General features: G+C 42.6%; 2 protein-coding genes across 5 annotated transcripts in view; one reads left to right on the plus strand and one right to left on the minus strand.

Annotated features, from left to right (window-relative positions):
• RAB44 (RAB44, member RAS oncogene family) overlaps positions 1-17,687 on the minus strand; it is a 71,213-nt gene that overhangs the window by 43,850 nt on the left and 9,676 nt on the right. For 3 of the 4 annotated variants that reach the window (XM_020999539.2, XM_020999535.2, XM_078155397.1), the window contains exons 1-2: positions 14,905-14,999; positions 723-936 (exon numbers count right to left, since the gene is read on the minus strand). In XM_020999539.2, coding sequence (XP_020855198.1) covers positions 723-926 — 204 coding nt within the window. In that variant the 5' untranslated portion in view covers positions 927-936; positions 14,905-14,999. Of the gene's footprint in view, positions 1-722; positions 937-14,904; positions 15,000-17,687 lie in introns of those variants that run through there. The other variant, XM_078155398.1, reaches the window with a different exon arrangement.
• Positions 1,405-2,601, plus strand: LOC110217207 (cyclic AMP-dependent transcription factor ATF-1-like). Its single transcript, XM_078155681.1, is given in 6 exon segments — positions 1,405-1,645; positions 1,729-1,805; positions 1,953-2,039; positions 2,041-2,067; positions 2,069-2,201; positions 2,546-2,601. Coding segments are annotated over 6 exon segments (621 nt in total).

Here is a 17,687-nt window from a genome sequence, read left to right on the forward strand (position 1 = left end):
CTATGCATAGGGCCAGTCTTGCACATGCACATAAGAGATTGAGGCTTTCCTAAGGTGCAAATATCACACCTGAACAGAGGTCCATGGGCATTTTCTGGTCCTTACCATCACCAAATCACAAACACACTGGAGCCAAGTAGACCTGTGCCTTGAATCTCTCACAGTTAACTATCAGAGCTAAAAAAAGATATCCAGCCCAACCTTCATTGTAAAGATGAAGAAACTGAGGCTCAGAGGGGAGAAATAACTTGTCCAATGTCACACAGCTAGTGACAGAGCTGGAACAGGAATCCGGGTCCAGTATTGACATAAAACTCTTCATACCTTACCATGCTGCCTCAGAGGCCCCAACACCATCTGCCGAGGCCTTAGATTTCACCATTAAGAATTCTTTGCCTTGGCTTAAAGTCCAGTTAAGATGCAAATTCTCCTTGGGAGTAGGCCAGCAATACAGCTTATCAATCATTTGCATCTCAGGATTGAGTTAACCTCAAATTATTTCCTAAAAACAGGTTTTGAAAGAGAAAGGACTAAATGACTGAAAGCCTTGGGCAGGAGAAGGTGGGAGGTGGGAACATGAAATATAGAAAGACTAGGGCCAGTGAAGGAGATATTTTGGGGTGCTGGTTTTGCAGGAATTTTTCTAGGGACAATCACTACCAGTCGGGGAGGGAAGGGGAAGGAAAGGCCTACCCCACTGGACATGCAGTCATGACCCTCACCCCCAGATCTTCGCTGGTGATGAAACCCTTATGTTCAGCTCCACATTCCCGGAAGAAATTCTGCAGCTCCTCTGTGGCGTGGGAGGGCCACTGTTCCGCGTCTGGGGCTGGAGGGGCGTCCTCATCAAGGACCTCCCTCACTTGATGCCGACGTCTGGATCCCAGCTTCCTGCTCTTCTGACCACCTCTTGAATTACTCTCCATGGTGTTTCACCTGTGGGCATAGACGGAGGTTTTGAGTGACCTAGAACAGTGGCAAATTCTAGCAAGGCCTGGATGGGGCAGCAATGGGGAGAGAGGGAAATAGGACCCTGGCAAAGAGGGGTTCCAGGACATCATCACAAGATCATTTCCTTGACTCCAATTAGAAGACCATAGAATCATAGGTTTAGAGTTAAAGGATTTTTAGAGGCCATTTAGTCCATTTCTCATTTTACTGATGAGGAAACTGAGGCTCATTGAAGGTCACACAGTTAGGAAGAGTCAGAAGTAGGATCTGAACCCAGGTTTTCCTGACTCCAAGTCTGCTTTGCCATTGTCACGCAAGAATTACTTGTCTCCCGACCATTTCCTCCAGTTGAAACTCTACTCTTCCTATAAGCTCAACTCCATAGCACAAACTCTTGGAGTTAAAGAGTTGGATGAATGATAAAATTTAAGGGTGGAAGAGACCCTAGATATAATGGAGGCCAACCCCCTCATTTTGCGGATAAGAAGTCAAATAGTCCCCCGTCCTCCTGGCTCCCCCAGCTCCAAGGCCCGGGTGGATTATGCAGTCGGCGGCCCGAACCGTGGTGGAAACATTGACGGTCGGGGCTTAGGCGCCGCGGCGGCCCCTAGCTCCGATTCCGCCCGGTTGAAAGGCCGCCCGCCGCGGGGAGAAGGACAGGGCAGTCCCGGGAGGGACGAACGCAAGGCTGGCAGTACAGAGACTCGGCGGAGGGCAAGTTCCAGTGCAGGGAACCCTAGCAGCAACGTCGGGAGTGGCCTCGGTTGACTACGGAAGATTCTCACAAAAGTAACAGCTCAGAGACAGCGCTACAACCAGGTATAACAGGACAGGGTGCTCCTATCTCCCACACTGTGCTCAACAGATGTCACCAAGAGGAGCCGCATCAGTGACAGTTGCATACCTTTCTGGAGAACAAGTACAGAGTCAGGGGGTCGTCCAGACCGCTCACTCCTCTTCAGTAATCCACCCCTCCACCACCACCCCACCACCCTCGCAAGTACAGACAGTGCAGGTTATCACCCTGGTCACACTGTGAAGATTCTCAGGCTTCGTCTGCTAGCATAGGCTCTTCACAGAAAGCTCGGGGGGGTTTTAGCACGGCGCCCGTCTTACAAAAAAAATCTTCAACGATCTTTCTTCAGAAGACACCAGGGATAGGAGAGGAGATGAAGAAAACCCTAGAGTTTCAACAGTTACATCTATATCTGTCCCAACTCCTATCTACCAGACTAGCACTGGACAATACATATTGCCATTGCCCCAAATGGAACATTACAGCTGGCCAGTCCAAGCATAGATGGAGTACAGGAGCTGCAGGCATTAACAATGACAAAGGCAGGCAATAATACTCAATGAGGAACAGCAGTTCTTCAGTGTGCACAGACATCTGATGGACAGCAGATACTTGAACCCAGCAACCAAGAGGGTGGACAGACTGCATCAGGAGATACGCAGACGTACCAGATTCATGCCACACCCGCAAATACTTTCCATAGACAGTAGTGATGACATCTCCAGTCACTCTGACATCTCAGACAACCAAAACAGATGATCCACAGTTGAAAGCAGAAATAAGATTGATGAAAAATAGAGAAGTCGCTCGAGAATGTGGTAGAAAGGAAAAAAAAGTTGTGTCTGGAAAATTGAGTTGCAGTTTTGGAAAATCAAAACTTTAATAGAGGAATTTAAAAGTTTAAAAAATAAAAAAAGTTTAAAATCTCCCATAAAAGTGTCTAAAAAGAAGATAAACAAGTTTTATGGAATTATCTGAAAATTAAATGGATTTTCTTTTTATAAGGAATTTTATAAACTACTAAAAGGTCACAAATGAAACTTTTAAAACTAGGAGTTGCAACATGAATACTAAAGATTTTATTCATAAGATGCTGGTGTTAGTACCTAATGGAAATAAGGGTACTTCAAGCAAGCCCCTGGAAAAACTGGAATCTCTGTTGAAATTAACATTAATGATGGTACCTGATCAACAGAACGTGAATTTTTGACAATTTGAATTTCCCAGATAATAGTAGTTATCAACAAAGTTTGCAACTGAGACAATTCATTAATGGAAGTTCGATTTGGGGGGGGGGTGTTAACCAACGTTCTGTTGGTATAGATTTTCATGACTTACTAGGTTCTGAAATATGCCCTCTTCAATTGTATAAATATTTTATCTGCCAATATTCTAAACTGAAGCTTAAAAAAAATCAGTGTTTTGTAAAATGGATGAATTATGTGTACTTTGCTCAACTGTCAAGTCTTTAAAAAGATCTTTTTTTAAAAAAATGTTTGTTTGCAATAGGCTTGACCAAAAAACAAAACAAAACAAAACAAAACAAAACAACAAAACAAAACAAACCAGGGCACTATCGTTTTTCAGGTTTTGTCTTTCAAGATGTCCAAGCCACATGAACTGAAAATGAAACTCTCAAAGAAGTATTCCAATCATTTTGTAGAAACACTTTAGTAAACTGGACAGAACAGTATAAACACTTGAGAGTTTTAAAAAATAGTCTTGATTTTGCTTTTTTGAGTGCCGTAACTCTCTAAATGGATCATAATAAATCATGTGCTTGATTCTATATGCAGCTGATATGCATTACCTATTCTACTATGCTTTAATAGAAAGGAATGTTTATAAGCCCTTAAAATTATTTTGGAGGATTTTTAAAAATCAGCTCAAAATACATACCAAAGTACTTTTCCAAGAGAGTTTTTCTAATAAAAATCTAATGTAGGGCTTATCAGTTCAAAAATAATGCAATTTTAAAGCAATTATTCATGTAGAAAACATTTTGTGAGGTAATAAGTGGCACCTTTCTAAGAAAAGGTGACTGTTTTTATATAGTTAATCTTCCTAAATTCTAAAGCGTGTTTTTATGCTTATTTTATCTGTTTATACAGCTTTTAGTAAAAAAAAAAAAAAGATATTTTGTCTCAGATTACTATTTTTATGTTTTCATGGGGAGTAAGGTTTTCTGAATTGCAAGCATTTGAATCATGTGCATTTCTGAATAATTATCTGAAATCCAAAATATGCTGTTAGTACATCAGTACTTCTGTAATCAAACTGCTCATTTTTGAGCTTACCTACAAAAGTACTGTCCGCTCTTAATATAATATGTATCATTTTGTCTTATTCCTGTAAAAACTAAAGGGCATTTGAGATTAAAAAGAAAAGAAATAAAAGAAAAAGAAGTCAAGTAACCTGTCCAAAGTCACTCAGAAAATAATGGGAAGCTAGGGGGTATAGTTCGTAGAGCACTGGTCTTAGAGTCAGGAAGCCTTTAGTTCAAATCCAGCCTCAGATACTTACTAGCTGTGTGAACCTGGGCAAGTCACTTAACTTCTCTGTTTGTCTCAGTTTCCTTATCTGTAAAATAAGCTGGAGAAGGAAATAGCAAACCACTCCAATTTCTTTGCCAAGAAAACCCCAAATGGGGTCACAAAGAGTAGAACATGACTGGAAGGATCGAACAACAATAACAAATTCCACAAGTAAACAGGGATAATAATGGCACCTACCTCCCAGGGTTGTTGTGAGACTCAAACGAGATAATAATTGTAAAACATTTAGCACAGGGCCTGATACAGTGAAGGCTATCATCATCATCATCACCATTATTATAATGAGTGAATTTAAGATTTGAACCCAGGTCATCTGACCTCAAATCCAGAGCTCTTTCAATTAATTGATCAACAAGCATTTAAGTACCTATCATATACTAGGTACAGTGATAAAATTTTTTTTAAAATGTGAACAATAAAATACAAATACAAATGTGAAATAATCCCTGCCTTCGAAGGGTTTATATTCTACCGAGGGGATGAGACATGTTCATAGATAACTAAATGTAGGATATATTTTTTAAAAATCCAAAATGATGGGGTGGAGGGCACTAGCAACTAGGGGAATCACAAAAGGTCTCTTGAAGGAGGTGATATTTGAGCTGAGTCTTGCGAAGGGTGGAATGATTGATTTACTCAACCCTATGTCTTTCTGGAGAACAAGTACAGAGTCAATTGTCACTTAAAGTAAGTGACAAAGTGCCCAATCCATCAATTAAACTCATAAACTAAGTGTGGAAAAAGTCCTTCAGACTATTGGACAAGAATCATGTTCTTGAACCACTTTCTTTTGATTAATTATATATTAATTAATTTAGTTTTAGTTTTCAACATTCACTTCCATAAGGTTTGAGGTCCAAATTTTCTCCCCCTTCCCCCCTTCCGCCCACCCCAAAAGAGCGAGAAATCTGATATACGCTTTACATATACATTCATATTAAACATATTTTCACATTAGTCATATTGTAAAAAAGAATTAGAACCAATAGGAGGAACCATGAGAAAGAAGAAACAAACAAAAAAGAGAGAGAGAGAGAGAATGAGAAAGAGCAAATAGTATGCTTTAATCTGCATTCAGACTCAATAGTTCTTTTTCTGGATGTGGATAGCATTTTCCATCATGAGTCTTTTGGAGCTGAGCCACTTTTTTTTTTTTTTTTGCTAGGCAATGGGGTTAAGTGACTTGCCCAGGGTCACACAGCTAGTAAGTGTTATGTGTCTGAGGCCAGATTTGAACTCAGGTCCTTCTGAATTCAGGGCTGGTGCTCTATCCACTGTGCCACCTAGCTGAGCCACTTTCAAGACACTCTAGTACTCTCCTGAGAAGTAATGGTAGGACTGAGCTGTGTCAAAGAGGGGAAATATTGAAGGTCATCAGCTCTATAGGTATCTCTGAGCAGAAGACCCAGGCTAAGGGAAGTCCCAGGAAAAGGTTGGCTCTTTCCCTTACTTCCCTTTCTGATTCTTATCTGCCCACAGAAAATATTACTGTAGTAAATTATTATTTTAAAATAACCTGCTATTTTATTACCCAAATGTTCCTAGCAAATTAAATTTTTCATCGATCACAAAGAGAGAAGGGGTTAACTAGAGACAGATATAAATGTAAAGTTAAAAATTCCCAGTAAATTGAATTTTATCTCAACCACAAAGAAGCCAGGAGTTAATTAGAGATAAGTATAAATGTAAAATTAGGCTGAAAGCCAACTTCTGCCTAAATGCTAAGAATTTTCCTAACTGGGGGCTCAGGAGCAATTATGTCTGAACTCATATTTTTTTCTTCTTAAAAAAACACTTCCTAAAGCCAAAGAGGAGGGAATCATGTGGAATTTGTTGTACTTGTTCAGCCATTCCACTTGGGTTCATGATCCCATTTGGGCTTTTCTTGGCAAAGATACTGGAGTGGTTTGTCATTTCCTTCTCCAGCTCATTTGACAGATGAGTAAACTGAGGTAAACAGAAGAAGTGACTTGCCCAGAGTCACACAGGTAGTAAATGTCCAAGTCTCAAGTCTTCCCAACTTCACACAGCTAGTAAATGTCCAAGACTCAAGTCTTCCCAACCTCAGGCTCTATCCACTGTGCCAACTAATTGTCTTGTGTGGAATTTAGGGGCCATTATATTGCCCTGTAGGCTTAAATTGAGCTAATTCTTATAAAAGGGTGTTATACCTTGCAGGAACCAAGGGGTTCACAGAGGAGATAGAATGTTTAAAGTATAGGGGGACAGCCTGTGCAAAGAGATAGAATTGGGAAGAAATGGAATGTCATGTATGTAAGTGGACCATGTAAGTAGACCAGTTTAACTGTAGTACAGAGCATGAAGGGGTGATTAATATAAAATAAAACTGAAAAGATAGCTTGGAGTCAGATTGTGAAGAGAATTAAAATGCTTAACATAGGAGTGTGTAGTGTATGCAAAAGACACTGGAGAACCACAGAAGATCCTTGAGCAGAGAAGGACCATGGTCAGAACTGTGCTTTAGGAAGATAATTTTAGCAGCTCTTTGCAGAACAGATAGAAGAGAATTGGAAGTAGAGAAAGCAATTAGTAGGCTAAAGTAACAGTTTAGGTGAGATGTTGATGAAGACCTGGACTAGGGTGATTGCGGTGTAGTAGAAAGAAAGGGCCAGGGGCAGCTAGGTGGCACAGTGGATAGAGCACCAGCCCTGGAGCCAGGAGAACCCGAGTTCAAATCCAGCCCCAGATTTACTAGCTGTGTGAGCCTGGGCAAGTCACATATAGCACCAATTGTGAAAGAAAGAAAAGAAAAAAAAAGAAAGAAGGAAAGAAGGAAAGAAAGAAAGAAAGAAAGAAAGAAAGAAAGAAAGAAAGAAAGAAAGAAAGAAAGAAAGAAAGAAAGAAAGAAAGAAAGAAAGAAAGAAAGAAAGAAAGAGAAAGAGCCATATTTAAGAGTGGTGGATAAAGTAGAATTAACAAGACTTGGTAAGCTACAGGAAGTGTGACAGTGATAAGATGAGAATGAGATTGTATATCTGAGTGACTGAAAGAATGGTAGCTCCCTCAACAGAAACAGGGAAGTTGAGAGAAGGGGGTGAGTCTTGGGAAAAGATAATGAGTTCTGCTTTAGACATATTGAGTTTGAGATACCTATGGGACTTTCAGATGGAGTGGTCCAGTAGATAATTGCAGATGGGGATCTGGAGCTCAAGAGAAAAATGAGAAGTAGATATGTTGATCCCAGAGATGACAGATGAACGCATGAGAAAAGATGAGAGTATGGAGAAGGAGAAGAGGACCAGGCCCAAGACAGAACCCTGAGATAGACCCAGGTATAGGGAGTTGGACATGAACAATGGTCTTGTCAGGGAGACCAAGAAAAACTGGTCCAACAGGCAGGAAAAGATCCACAAGAGAATCTAGGGAAACAAGAGCTAGCTAGGGTGAGCTACAGTGTCAAACACCGTAGGGAGATCAAGAAAGATGAATATTAAGAAAAGGCCTTTGGATTTAGTAACAAAGAGATTGTTGTGACCTTGGAGAGAGCAGTTTCAGGATGGGGGGGAGGGGCAGAAGCCAGATTACAAGGGGTTGAGAAGTGAGTGGGCAGTGAGAAAGTGAAGAAGATAGTTCATTCTAGGAATTATTCTAGGAAATGGAAGAGACACAGAGAAAGCTTGAGGGGATGGCAGAGTCAAGGGAAGGAATTTTTTAAATGGGGGAGATGGATCTAGGCATGTCTGAGAGCCGCAAGGAAGGAGCCAGTAGATAAGGAGAAGTTGAAAAGTAGGGAAAGAGAGGAGCTAGTCAAAGGAACAAGCTGCCAAAGGAGATAGGATGGGTTCAAGGCCATGGGTGGAGGGGTTGGCTTGGGTAAGGACAACAGCCATCTCTTCATCACAAACTAGAGTCAAGGAAGAGAATGGTGAGTTCATTTGAAACATAGTGCTGGCAAAGAGAAGAGTTTTATGACAAAAGTCCTCAGTTTTTTATGCTGAACTTAATAAACACCAAATTAAAAGGGCATTTCCATATATATATAGTTGAACAGAAAAAAAAATAAGTAGAGCTTGTAGCTTTCTAGGCTATCCTACTCATCTGTGCTTCTTTCTGGCCTTTCTGTTCTCTTCTCTGCATTTCTTTAAAAAAAAAATCCCTCTATGATCTTTTTTTTTCTTTCTTTTTTTTTTTTTTTAAATCTCTATCCCATCTTAGCCTCCCACCCAGCCCCATGGTGGGGAATGGGAGGGGAAGAAAAGAAAGGAAAAACAAAATCCTTGTAACAAATATGTGTAAGTAAAACAAATTCCCACACTAGATATGTCCAAAAATGTGTGTCTCATTCTACATACTATGTCCATCACTTCAAGAGGTGGTTAACACGAGAAGGCCTCCAATTTACCAGTGAAGTATGAGTTTCCTCTTATGAGAGAGAGCTAGGAAGGGATGGTATGAGTGGATTGTGAAGAGAAAGTCTGGGAAATACAATAGAGAATCTATCAGGGAAGAGGAAAGGAATTGATCTGCAGCAGAAAGGGCCCAGTTGAGATTGGATTACAAATTTGTAATGGATCCAGTCAGCACGGTGGGGTTCCACAAGAAGGCAGGATGATGGAGGTCGTCCAGGGTTGATATTTGGAAAGGGATGAGCAGTGACAGGACAATGAGGCCAGTGAGGGATTAAAGGGTAGAAGATGGCATGAAGTTGAACTGGTTAGCTAAAGCTTGGAAAGGGAGGACAGAGCAGCCATGACTATATATAACCCACTATGGACAAACAAGATACAGGATAAATTGGAGATGATCTCAGAGGGGAACTAGGAAATGGTTTTTTGCAGAAGGTGAGTTTTGAGCTGGGATTTGCAGGAAGTTAGGGAAGCTCAGTCAGAAATGAGAAGGAAAAGAGTTTCAAGCATGGGAGACAAGCAAGGGTATGCTAATAAATGTTTAACAACCAGCTCTTCCAAAATGTATGACACACTTTTATGTTTAATCTACATGATTAACATTTTCTCCATCACTTTCTTAAATCTAGACAATCAACAAAACAATAAATTAAGCCCTGATTTACAGCCTTTTCTGATTTCTAAGTTGTAAGTGTTCACACTGATGGCTCTGGAGAACCTAAGCTGGGTCCAGCACACTCTCGGGGCTAATCAAGTCAAATCAAGTCAACAGGCATTTATTAAGAATGTACTTTGTGGCTCAGCGGATAGACCACTGGGCATAGAGTCAGGAAGGCCTGAACTCAAATCCGGCCTCAGATACTTAAAAGCCATGTGACCTTGGGCAAGTCACTTAACCCTGTTTGCCTCAGTTTCCTCATTTGTAAAATAAGCTGGAGAAGGAAACTCCAATATCTTTGTCAAAAACAGCCCAAATGGGGTCATGAAGAGTCAGGAGTAACTAATCAACTAAAAACTGTATATGTGTGTGTGTGTGTGTGTGCGCGCATGTGTGTGTATGTGTGTGTGTGTCTGTATATGTGTATGTGTATGTATATTTATTTACACATACACACAAGAGCACAGCTACAAGGGGCTGGCCACATTGTTCAAATGCCAAATGTATGCTTGCCTAAAAGACTATTTTTTGAAGAACTCACACAGTACAAGTGTTCACATCGTCAGAAGAAGCAGTATAAGGACATTCTCAAAGTCTCTCTGAAGAACTTTGGAATTGATTGTGTGACATGGGAGACCCTGGCACAGAACCGCTCAGCATGCCATGTCCTTATCAGAGAAGGTGCTGTGCTCTATGAGCAAAGCAGAATTGGAGTAGCTCAAAAGAAACGCAAGATGTGCAAATTTAGAGAATCCACCCCCAATGTCCACATAGACTATTTGTGCCCAACCTGTGGTAGAGCATTCCAAGCTTGTACTGGTCTGATCAGCCACAGTCAGACGCACTGTAACGACTCTAACACAGTGATGCCATTTTGGTCCTTTTCGAGAAAGAAGGACAACCACCAGCCAGTGTATGTGCGTATCTGTGTGTATATGTATGTATAATGTACATAACCCCCCTGCATGTTGTTTCCTTAGGCAGCTGCTTGTCTCTCCTGCCTACCACTAGTCCTGACGTGGCATCAAGCTCCACATTGCATGGTACAGAACATAAACTCAGTAAGAAAGATGTTCCAGAGAGGGAGAAGTCAGGGCTGGTATGGTCATAGCAGGCTTCCTGGAGGAGGTAAGATTGGAATTGGGCCCTGAGGGCCATAGAGGAACCTTTGGAGGCCTGGAAGAAGAGCTCCAGCTTTCCCAAAACATTGAGGAAGGAATCAAGTGGAACGTTCTTGAAGAACTGAATCTCCCTGCTAAGAAACACAGAGCCACACGCTGGTCTGAGACACCAGCCTGGAGCCCGGGGCCTGTTCCTCCCTTGCACATACAGGCCCCTTGTGAGGCTGCTAAGATCTGTGCATTGTGGCCAGGGAGCCTCCTCCCTCCATGCTTTCTTTGTAAGATTCACATATCCTAGGGGCAGCTAGGTGGTGCAGTGGATAGAGCACGGGCCCTGAAGTCAGGAGGACCTGAGTTCAAATCCAGCCTCAGACCAAGCACTTGACACTTACTAGCCATGTGACCCTGGACAGGTCACTTAACCCCATTGCCTAGCCAAAACAAAACAAAGATTCACATATCTTCTCAACCTGGCCCTTCTCATGAACTTCTGCATTTCTGTTCAAGGCCCCACTATTCTCCAGTTACCCAGGCTCAGAACCAGGAAGTCATCTTGTCTCTTCCTTCTCTTTCACCCTCCCACTTCCTATTGGTTGCTAAGGTCATCCCACCTCTATGGTGCCTCATGTCCAGCCACTCCTTTCTATTCTTCCTGCTCCTTTCTCTTATTCCTCTAGCCTTCTCACCCAGGGTATTATAATATCCTTCTAAAATGCTCTTCCTACCTCCAATCTACCTCTTCTTCAGTCAGTCTTTCAGATCTAAGTGGCTAAGTAACCCGCCATTATGATCAGGTCACTCTTCTGGTCAAAGACCTTCAGGGGCTCCCCATTGCCTCACAAGGCAAGTGTAAGCTTCTGATCCTGGTCATCAGACCCTCTACATAGGCTCCAATCTGTCCTTTCCAGCCTTATTGCATATAATTCTTTTTCACATATCCTAAATTTTGACCTAACCAGTCTACTCTTTATCTCTTCCATTCTTGCCCTGTCCTCTCCTACCGCCATGAATTTCCTTATGATTTCTCCTTGCGTTGTCATGGTTTGTCCTTCTTTCTCGACATCAGGGAAGTGATGCCATGACATGCAAGTGAATTGGATTTAAGTGAGGGAGGGCTGTGCAAAGTCACCAGCCTCACTTTCTCCTCTGGAGCCATCTGGGCTCAGTGGCAAAATGTAGATTAGGATGACTGTAGATGGCCCAGGATTCACAGACTAGACTCCTTCTACATACCACCTCCACCCATTTAAGGCCTTTCCTTCCTTCAATGCCCAATTAAAAAGCCACCTCCTCTATGATGCCTCCCCTGATACCTACAGCTCTAAATTTCACAGTAAGGCATCCCAGGGGATCTCTCTGACCTTTCACCTTCCGTGTTCCAAGCTGAAGCAGAGCCTAAAGACCAGCTTCACAGTACCTGTTAGAACTGAGTTGTCAAACACAAGGCCTGCATGTAGCTCACAACACTCCCAAGTGTGGCCGGAAGCAGATTAAAATATAATTGGGGGGGGGGCAGCTAGGTGGTGCAGTGGATAGAGCTCCAGCCTTGGAGTCAGGAGGGCCTGAGTTCAAATCCAGCCTGTCCAAAACCCATATTCATCCTTAAATAGGCCTATAAGGGTGGGGAACCCGTGGCCTCAAGTCAAAGGACCCCACTTGAAGACCTAGAGGGCCACATGTGGCCTCAAGGCTGCAGGTTCCCTACCCCTGGCCTAGAATCTAGGCCCAGCCCAAGTTCCCACCCAATTCCTACAAAGCCTTCATTCGCTATTGCTGTCCATATCTTTACACCCATCTTTGAGCCCCTCCAAAGCTCAGGCTGTGTCCCTTACAACTGCCCACTTGATTCAGAGCTGAAACTAGGGTTAACTGCTGCCTGGGGTAACCCACAAAGGGATCACCAATAGCGACGATTTTTCATATTTCTTTGCAGAGACATCCCTATTTGTAATGTCAGGAAACACAACCCTCCATAGCTAAAGTATTTACTGTGTTATAGCAAAGGCCAAAAGCCTCCTGTCCCAGGAGCCTATGAGATTCTCAGAAGAGAGGAAAGGGTTACCAGGGCAGAAAGCTGTCTCTGTTGTCAGGCAGAGCCTGTATTTTTGTGGAACAATTTTTCTCTGTTTCAAGGGAGAGTTCCATAGCTCCCCAATTTTATTCTCTTTTTCTTTGTTTTATTTGTGCATCGTTGAAAGACATCACATTTTTCATTAATTTCAGTGACTGATCTTGACGTCAGAGAACTCAGCACAGTGCCCGCCACACAGTAGGTACTTCCTAAATGCTTGGTGGCTGACACTTCGACAAAGGAAGATGGCGAGTTATAGGTACAGAGCGAGGCCTGATGCTGTCAGACGTGGCCAACTTGTGGGTTTGTTCTGTTTAACTGGATTTTTTTTTTTTTGTTACAAGCAAAGACTCTATTTCAGATGGTGGGAGTAACAGCAAAGGTTTTTTTCTTAAAGCATCATTAATTTTTTACTCCATTATTGTTGCCAGGAAACGCCATTTTCAACCTTTGTCCAGAACTCACAAATGCCTTATCCCAGCTCTGAACTGACCATATGCTACCTCGTATTATTTTTTAATTGCTTCAAGTACGGTAATACAACAACCTTATTGTTGTAAGCCTGTGAAGCCTGGACAATATACCAGAGCCATGCCAGGAAACTGAATCGCTTCCATTTGAATTGTCTTAGGAAGATTCTGAAGATCACCTGGCAGGATAAGATACCAGACACTGAGGTCCTTTCTCAAACTAAACTGCCAAGCATTCAAATTCTATTGCAGGGAGTGAAACTCTGATGGGCTAGCTGCATAGTCCAAATGCCAAAAGTACATTTGCCTAAAAGACTTTCACAGAGAACTCACACAAGGCAAGAGCTCACGTGGAGGTCAGAAGAGGAAGAACAAGGACACTCTCAAGGTCTCTCCGAAGAGCTTTGGAATTGACTGCGAGACATGGGAGATACTGGCACAGGACCAGCCCGCACAGTTTACCCACATCAGAGAAGGCACTGTATTCTATGAGCAAAGCAGAATCGCAGTAACTCAAAAGAAATGAGAGATATGCAAACGTAGAGACACCTCCACTGCAAATATTCATACAGACTATTTGTGCCTGAGCTGTGGCAGAGCCTTCCAAGCTTGTATTGCTCTGATCAGCTACAATCAGACATACTACACCTTGACCCCAATATAGAGATATCTTTTTGGTCCTCTTTGAGAACCGAGTACAATAACCAACCAGGTGCTTCTAGTGAATTTGTCAGGACTTCTTATAAGATTGCATACTCCTTGAGGGCAGAGTGTTAATTCAGTTGAATGTAATTTAATTAACATTTATTAAGCACTTACTATATTCAGAACTATTCTATGTTTTGGAGTCCCCACAGAGCCTCTATCCCCACTTTGAGCATGTAGTAGGTATTTGTTTAACACTTCTTAATTAATTGATTGATAAAGCCCTCCCCCTTCCCAATTACTGCTTTCCTCAAAATATCCTGAGGAGTCTATAAAAACTCCAGGTTCCTGGAGTCTGGCAACCATTAATGTATAAGTATTGCAGTACTCATTGTACAGGGACAGCTAGGTGGCTGGGTCAGGGGATAGACTGCCTGACCTGGAGTCAAGAAGTCCTGAGTTCAAATCTAGCCTCAGACATTAAGCAGCTGTGTGACCCTGAGCAAATCACTTCACCCTGTTTGCCTCAGTTTCCTCATCTGAAAATGAGCTAGAGAAGGAAATGGCAAACCACTCCAGTATCTCTGCAGGAAAACCCCAGATGGGGTCTCAAAGAATCAGACAAGACTGAACAATAAAAAACTCATTTTACAGATAAGTAAAGTAAGTCTCAGACAGGTAAGTGACTAGAAAACAATATCTAGCTGGTGAACGTTGAAGTCAGGGTTGGAACCTAGGCGTCCTCATTCTAAATCCAGGGCTGTTTCCGTTCCATCTCATTGTTTCCAATAAATAGCTCTATTTGTATCATCCTCCACTAGACTGTAAGCTTCATGAGGTTACAGACTACATCTTATCTAACTTTCGCCTTTCCTTCAATTCCTAGCACATTGCGCCATCCTCCCTTCCCCCAATAAATACTTAACATGTATTATTGTTTTATTTTTCTTGATATCTTTTGTATTTAGATCACCTTTATTCCTGAATATGTCTCTCCCCACTACTCATCCCCTGTGGTTACAATTTTAGAGAAAAGAAAAGACAGTTTGGTAAAACTAATCAATACCTCAACGGAGTCTGCCAGCGTATACAGTGTTCCACACCCCCAGTCCCCCACCTCTGCAGAGAAGGGAGGGGGAGGGGCATTTTCTCATCTCTTCCCGGAGACCACATATGTCCTTTGTAATTACACAGATGTTCCGGGTCATTGCTTTGTTCTTTCCATTTACATTGTAGTCATTGTGTATATTGTTTTCTTGGTCCGGCTTACCTCACTCTGCTGCATTTCACATACGCCTTCCCAGGGTTGTTGCTTTTTAAAATGTCTTCCTGATGCCTTTTGTTTTTACACCACGGTCATTTCTGGAAATACCCCCAGCCTCCCCCGCCCCTCCCCCACCCCCCACCGCGGAGCGGAGCTCTGCCTTGAAATAGTGAAAAATTGTTCTGCAAAAATACAGGCTCTGCCTGACAACGGAGACAGCTTTCTGCCCTGGTAATCCCTTCCTCTCTTCTGAGAATCTCATAGGCTCCTAGGACTGGTCCAATGCCTTTTATTTTAAACAGATGAGGAATCTAAACAGGTGAAGTAACTTACCCAAGGCTGCGGTCCTCTCAGGCCTGAGTTTTTCCTGGAGTCAGTAAGACCTGAGTTCAAATCCAGCCCAGACACTTACTAGCTGTGTGACCCTGGGCAAGTCATTTAACCTCTATTTGCCTTAATCCACTGGAGAGGAAAATAGCAAACCATTCCAGTATTTTGGCCAGGAAAACCCCATGACAGTATGGTCTACCGGCTCTCAAAGAGTTGGACACAACTGAATAACAAACACCTGTCAGTCCAGCTCTGTGGCCATTCTAATCTACCATATTTGCAGGAGTAAGGGAGGGGGGGAGTGGCGCTTCATACAGAGGATTTCATTAACTGTCTTCCAGGACCATTATTGGTTTTTCAATTACTCAGAGTCTGATTTCCCTTTAACGATCATTTCTGAATACATATTCAGTGTTAGCTGAGTAAAGCAGAGATTCTGCTTACCATTCCTGACAGTCAGGACGACCTGAGTTTGCGTCCAGTCTCGGACATTTAACTAGCTGTATTACTCCAGACATGTTGCTAAATCTCTGTCTGCCTCAGTTTTCTCAGCTGTAAAATGGGGATAATAGTAGCACCTGCCTCCCAGGGTTGTTACGAGGGTTGAATGAGATAATATTTGTAAAGTGCTTAGCACAGTGCCTGGCATATAGTAGGTGCTTAATAAGTGCTTTTCCTCACCTCCTTATCCAATGTCCTTTCATAGTTGGGAACTGTTATTGACCCCAAGCTCCACGTTCTGCGCTAGGAGGGAGATAAGCGTTGTGCTGTCCCAAATGAGCCCCAACACCTGCACCCTCCCACCTGCTCTGCTCTCTGGTTCTTTCTGGCCTCTAGCCCCAAGAATGTGACCCATTTGGGATCATTTGCTAGAAAATGGAGGACAATGCACCAATAGCTGTACCCTTGAGACTCCTAAGGAAAAGATAGTCCTACAATCCTAGCATGTCAGAGCTAGAAGGAGCTTTGCTGTTGTTCAATGGCATCCGACTCTACGTGACCCCATGGGGTTTTCTTGGCAAAGATACTGGAGTGGTTTGCCATTTCCTTCTCCAGTGCGTCCCCATTTTACAGATGAGGAACTGAGACAAATAAGGGATAAGTAACTTGCCCAGAGTCACATAGCTAGTGAGTATCTGAGGCTGAATTTGAACTCAGGTCCTCCCAACTCCAGGCCCTGCACTCTATCCATTGTGCCAGATAGCTGCTTCTAAGATTCAGACTCAGGTGTTCTGACATCAAATCCAGTAAACTTCCCACTCTATCACATTCTTTCCCCACCCTGGAGTTTCAAACCCTGCATTTGATACTTGCTAACTTATGACCTTGGGTAAGTCACTTATCTCTTTGAGCCTCAGCTCCCCCAGTTTTAAAATGAGAATATTTGTACTACTTACCTCATGGGGGATTGTGAAGCAGAAGCTTTATAAACTGCAAATTAGTATGGTAGTCTTCCTCCTCATTTCATTGTTATCGTTGTTATTACTACCACAAACATCTAGTGGTTCCTCCCATGTTACGCAGAAAACACAGTGTTTCTTATCCTGGTCAGTGGCTCAACATCCTGAAAGCCACAAGCCTCTCTTGCTATCTTGTTACCTTGGCCATGCCAGCTAGAAAGTATTTCTTGTGACACTGTCTTTGACAAGGAAATAAACACTTTCTGGGCAACAGTTGATGTTGGGCTCAGATGATGAACGGTGAAGATATTGGTGGAAGGATATTGTCAGAAAAGCTGGCTCTGCCTCAGCTTTTTTTTTTTCTACAGTGGACTGGGAAAGATTGAGTAGGCATAGGTGTGGTAAGAGAGGAATTGACATCTATTTCCTGTGAGAGATAACAAGATATGATTTCCAGGACCAAAGGTCGTTACGAATGATCCATTGGCAGAACAGAGTTCCAAAGTTTGAGTCATGGAATTTTGCTGAGCCTACTGAGGGTCATGAATGGAGGAAGCAAAGATCCTCAAAAAATGTCCTCTGGCTAGCTCTGGGATTGCCATATACACAATCCAATATCCCTATTTGAACCAGAGGTTCCCAGGAGATTAGTGGTTGTCATACTGCAAATCACGGGGCTCGCTATCACCTTATGTCATCTGAAGTAAAGAGGGCAGCTACCCTCTGATCTCATGCCCATCAGAACCCTTCCTCAGTCAATATCTTTGCCCTCAGCATGTCCCATCCCTCTTCACAGTCCATCTACAACAGCACCACGGCACCACCACCCGCTGGTCAATACCCACTCTTCATAATTTCTCAACATTCCTAGACATACAGAGTTTCCCAACTTGAGCCTTCATAGTCCCTGAATGCCTCTACTCCCACAGTCCATCAATACCCTCATCACAAGTCAATATTCCTATACAGTCTGGCAACACCTACCCTTCATAATTTGTCAATATTCCTATAGAGAGAGAGTCTCTCATAAGAGTCCCTACTACCAGTCTATCAACACCC

Source organism: Phascolarctos cinereus, unplaced genomic scaffold (genome assembly GCF_003287225.1).
Source record: "Phascolarctos cinereus isolate Bilbo 61053 unplaced genomic scaffold, phaCin_HiC Scaffold_5;HRSCAF=322, whole genome shotgun sequence".
Classification (NCBI taxonomy): Eukaryota; Metazoa; Chordata; class Mammalia; order Diprotodontia; family Phascolarctidae; genus Phascolarctos; species Phascolarctos cinereus.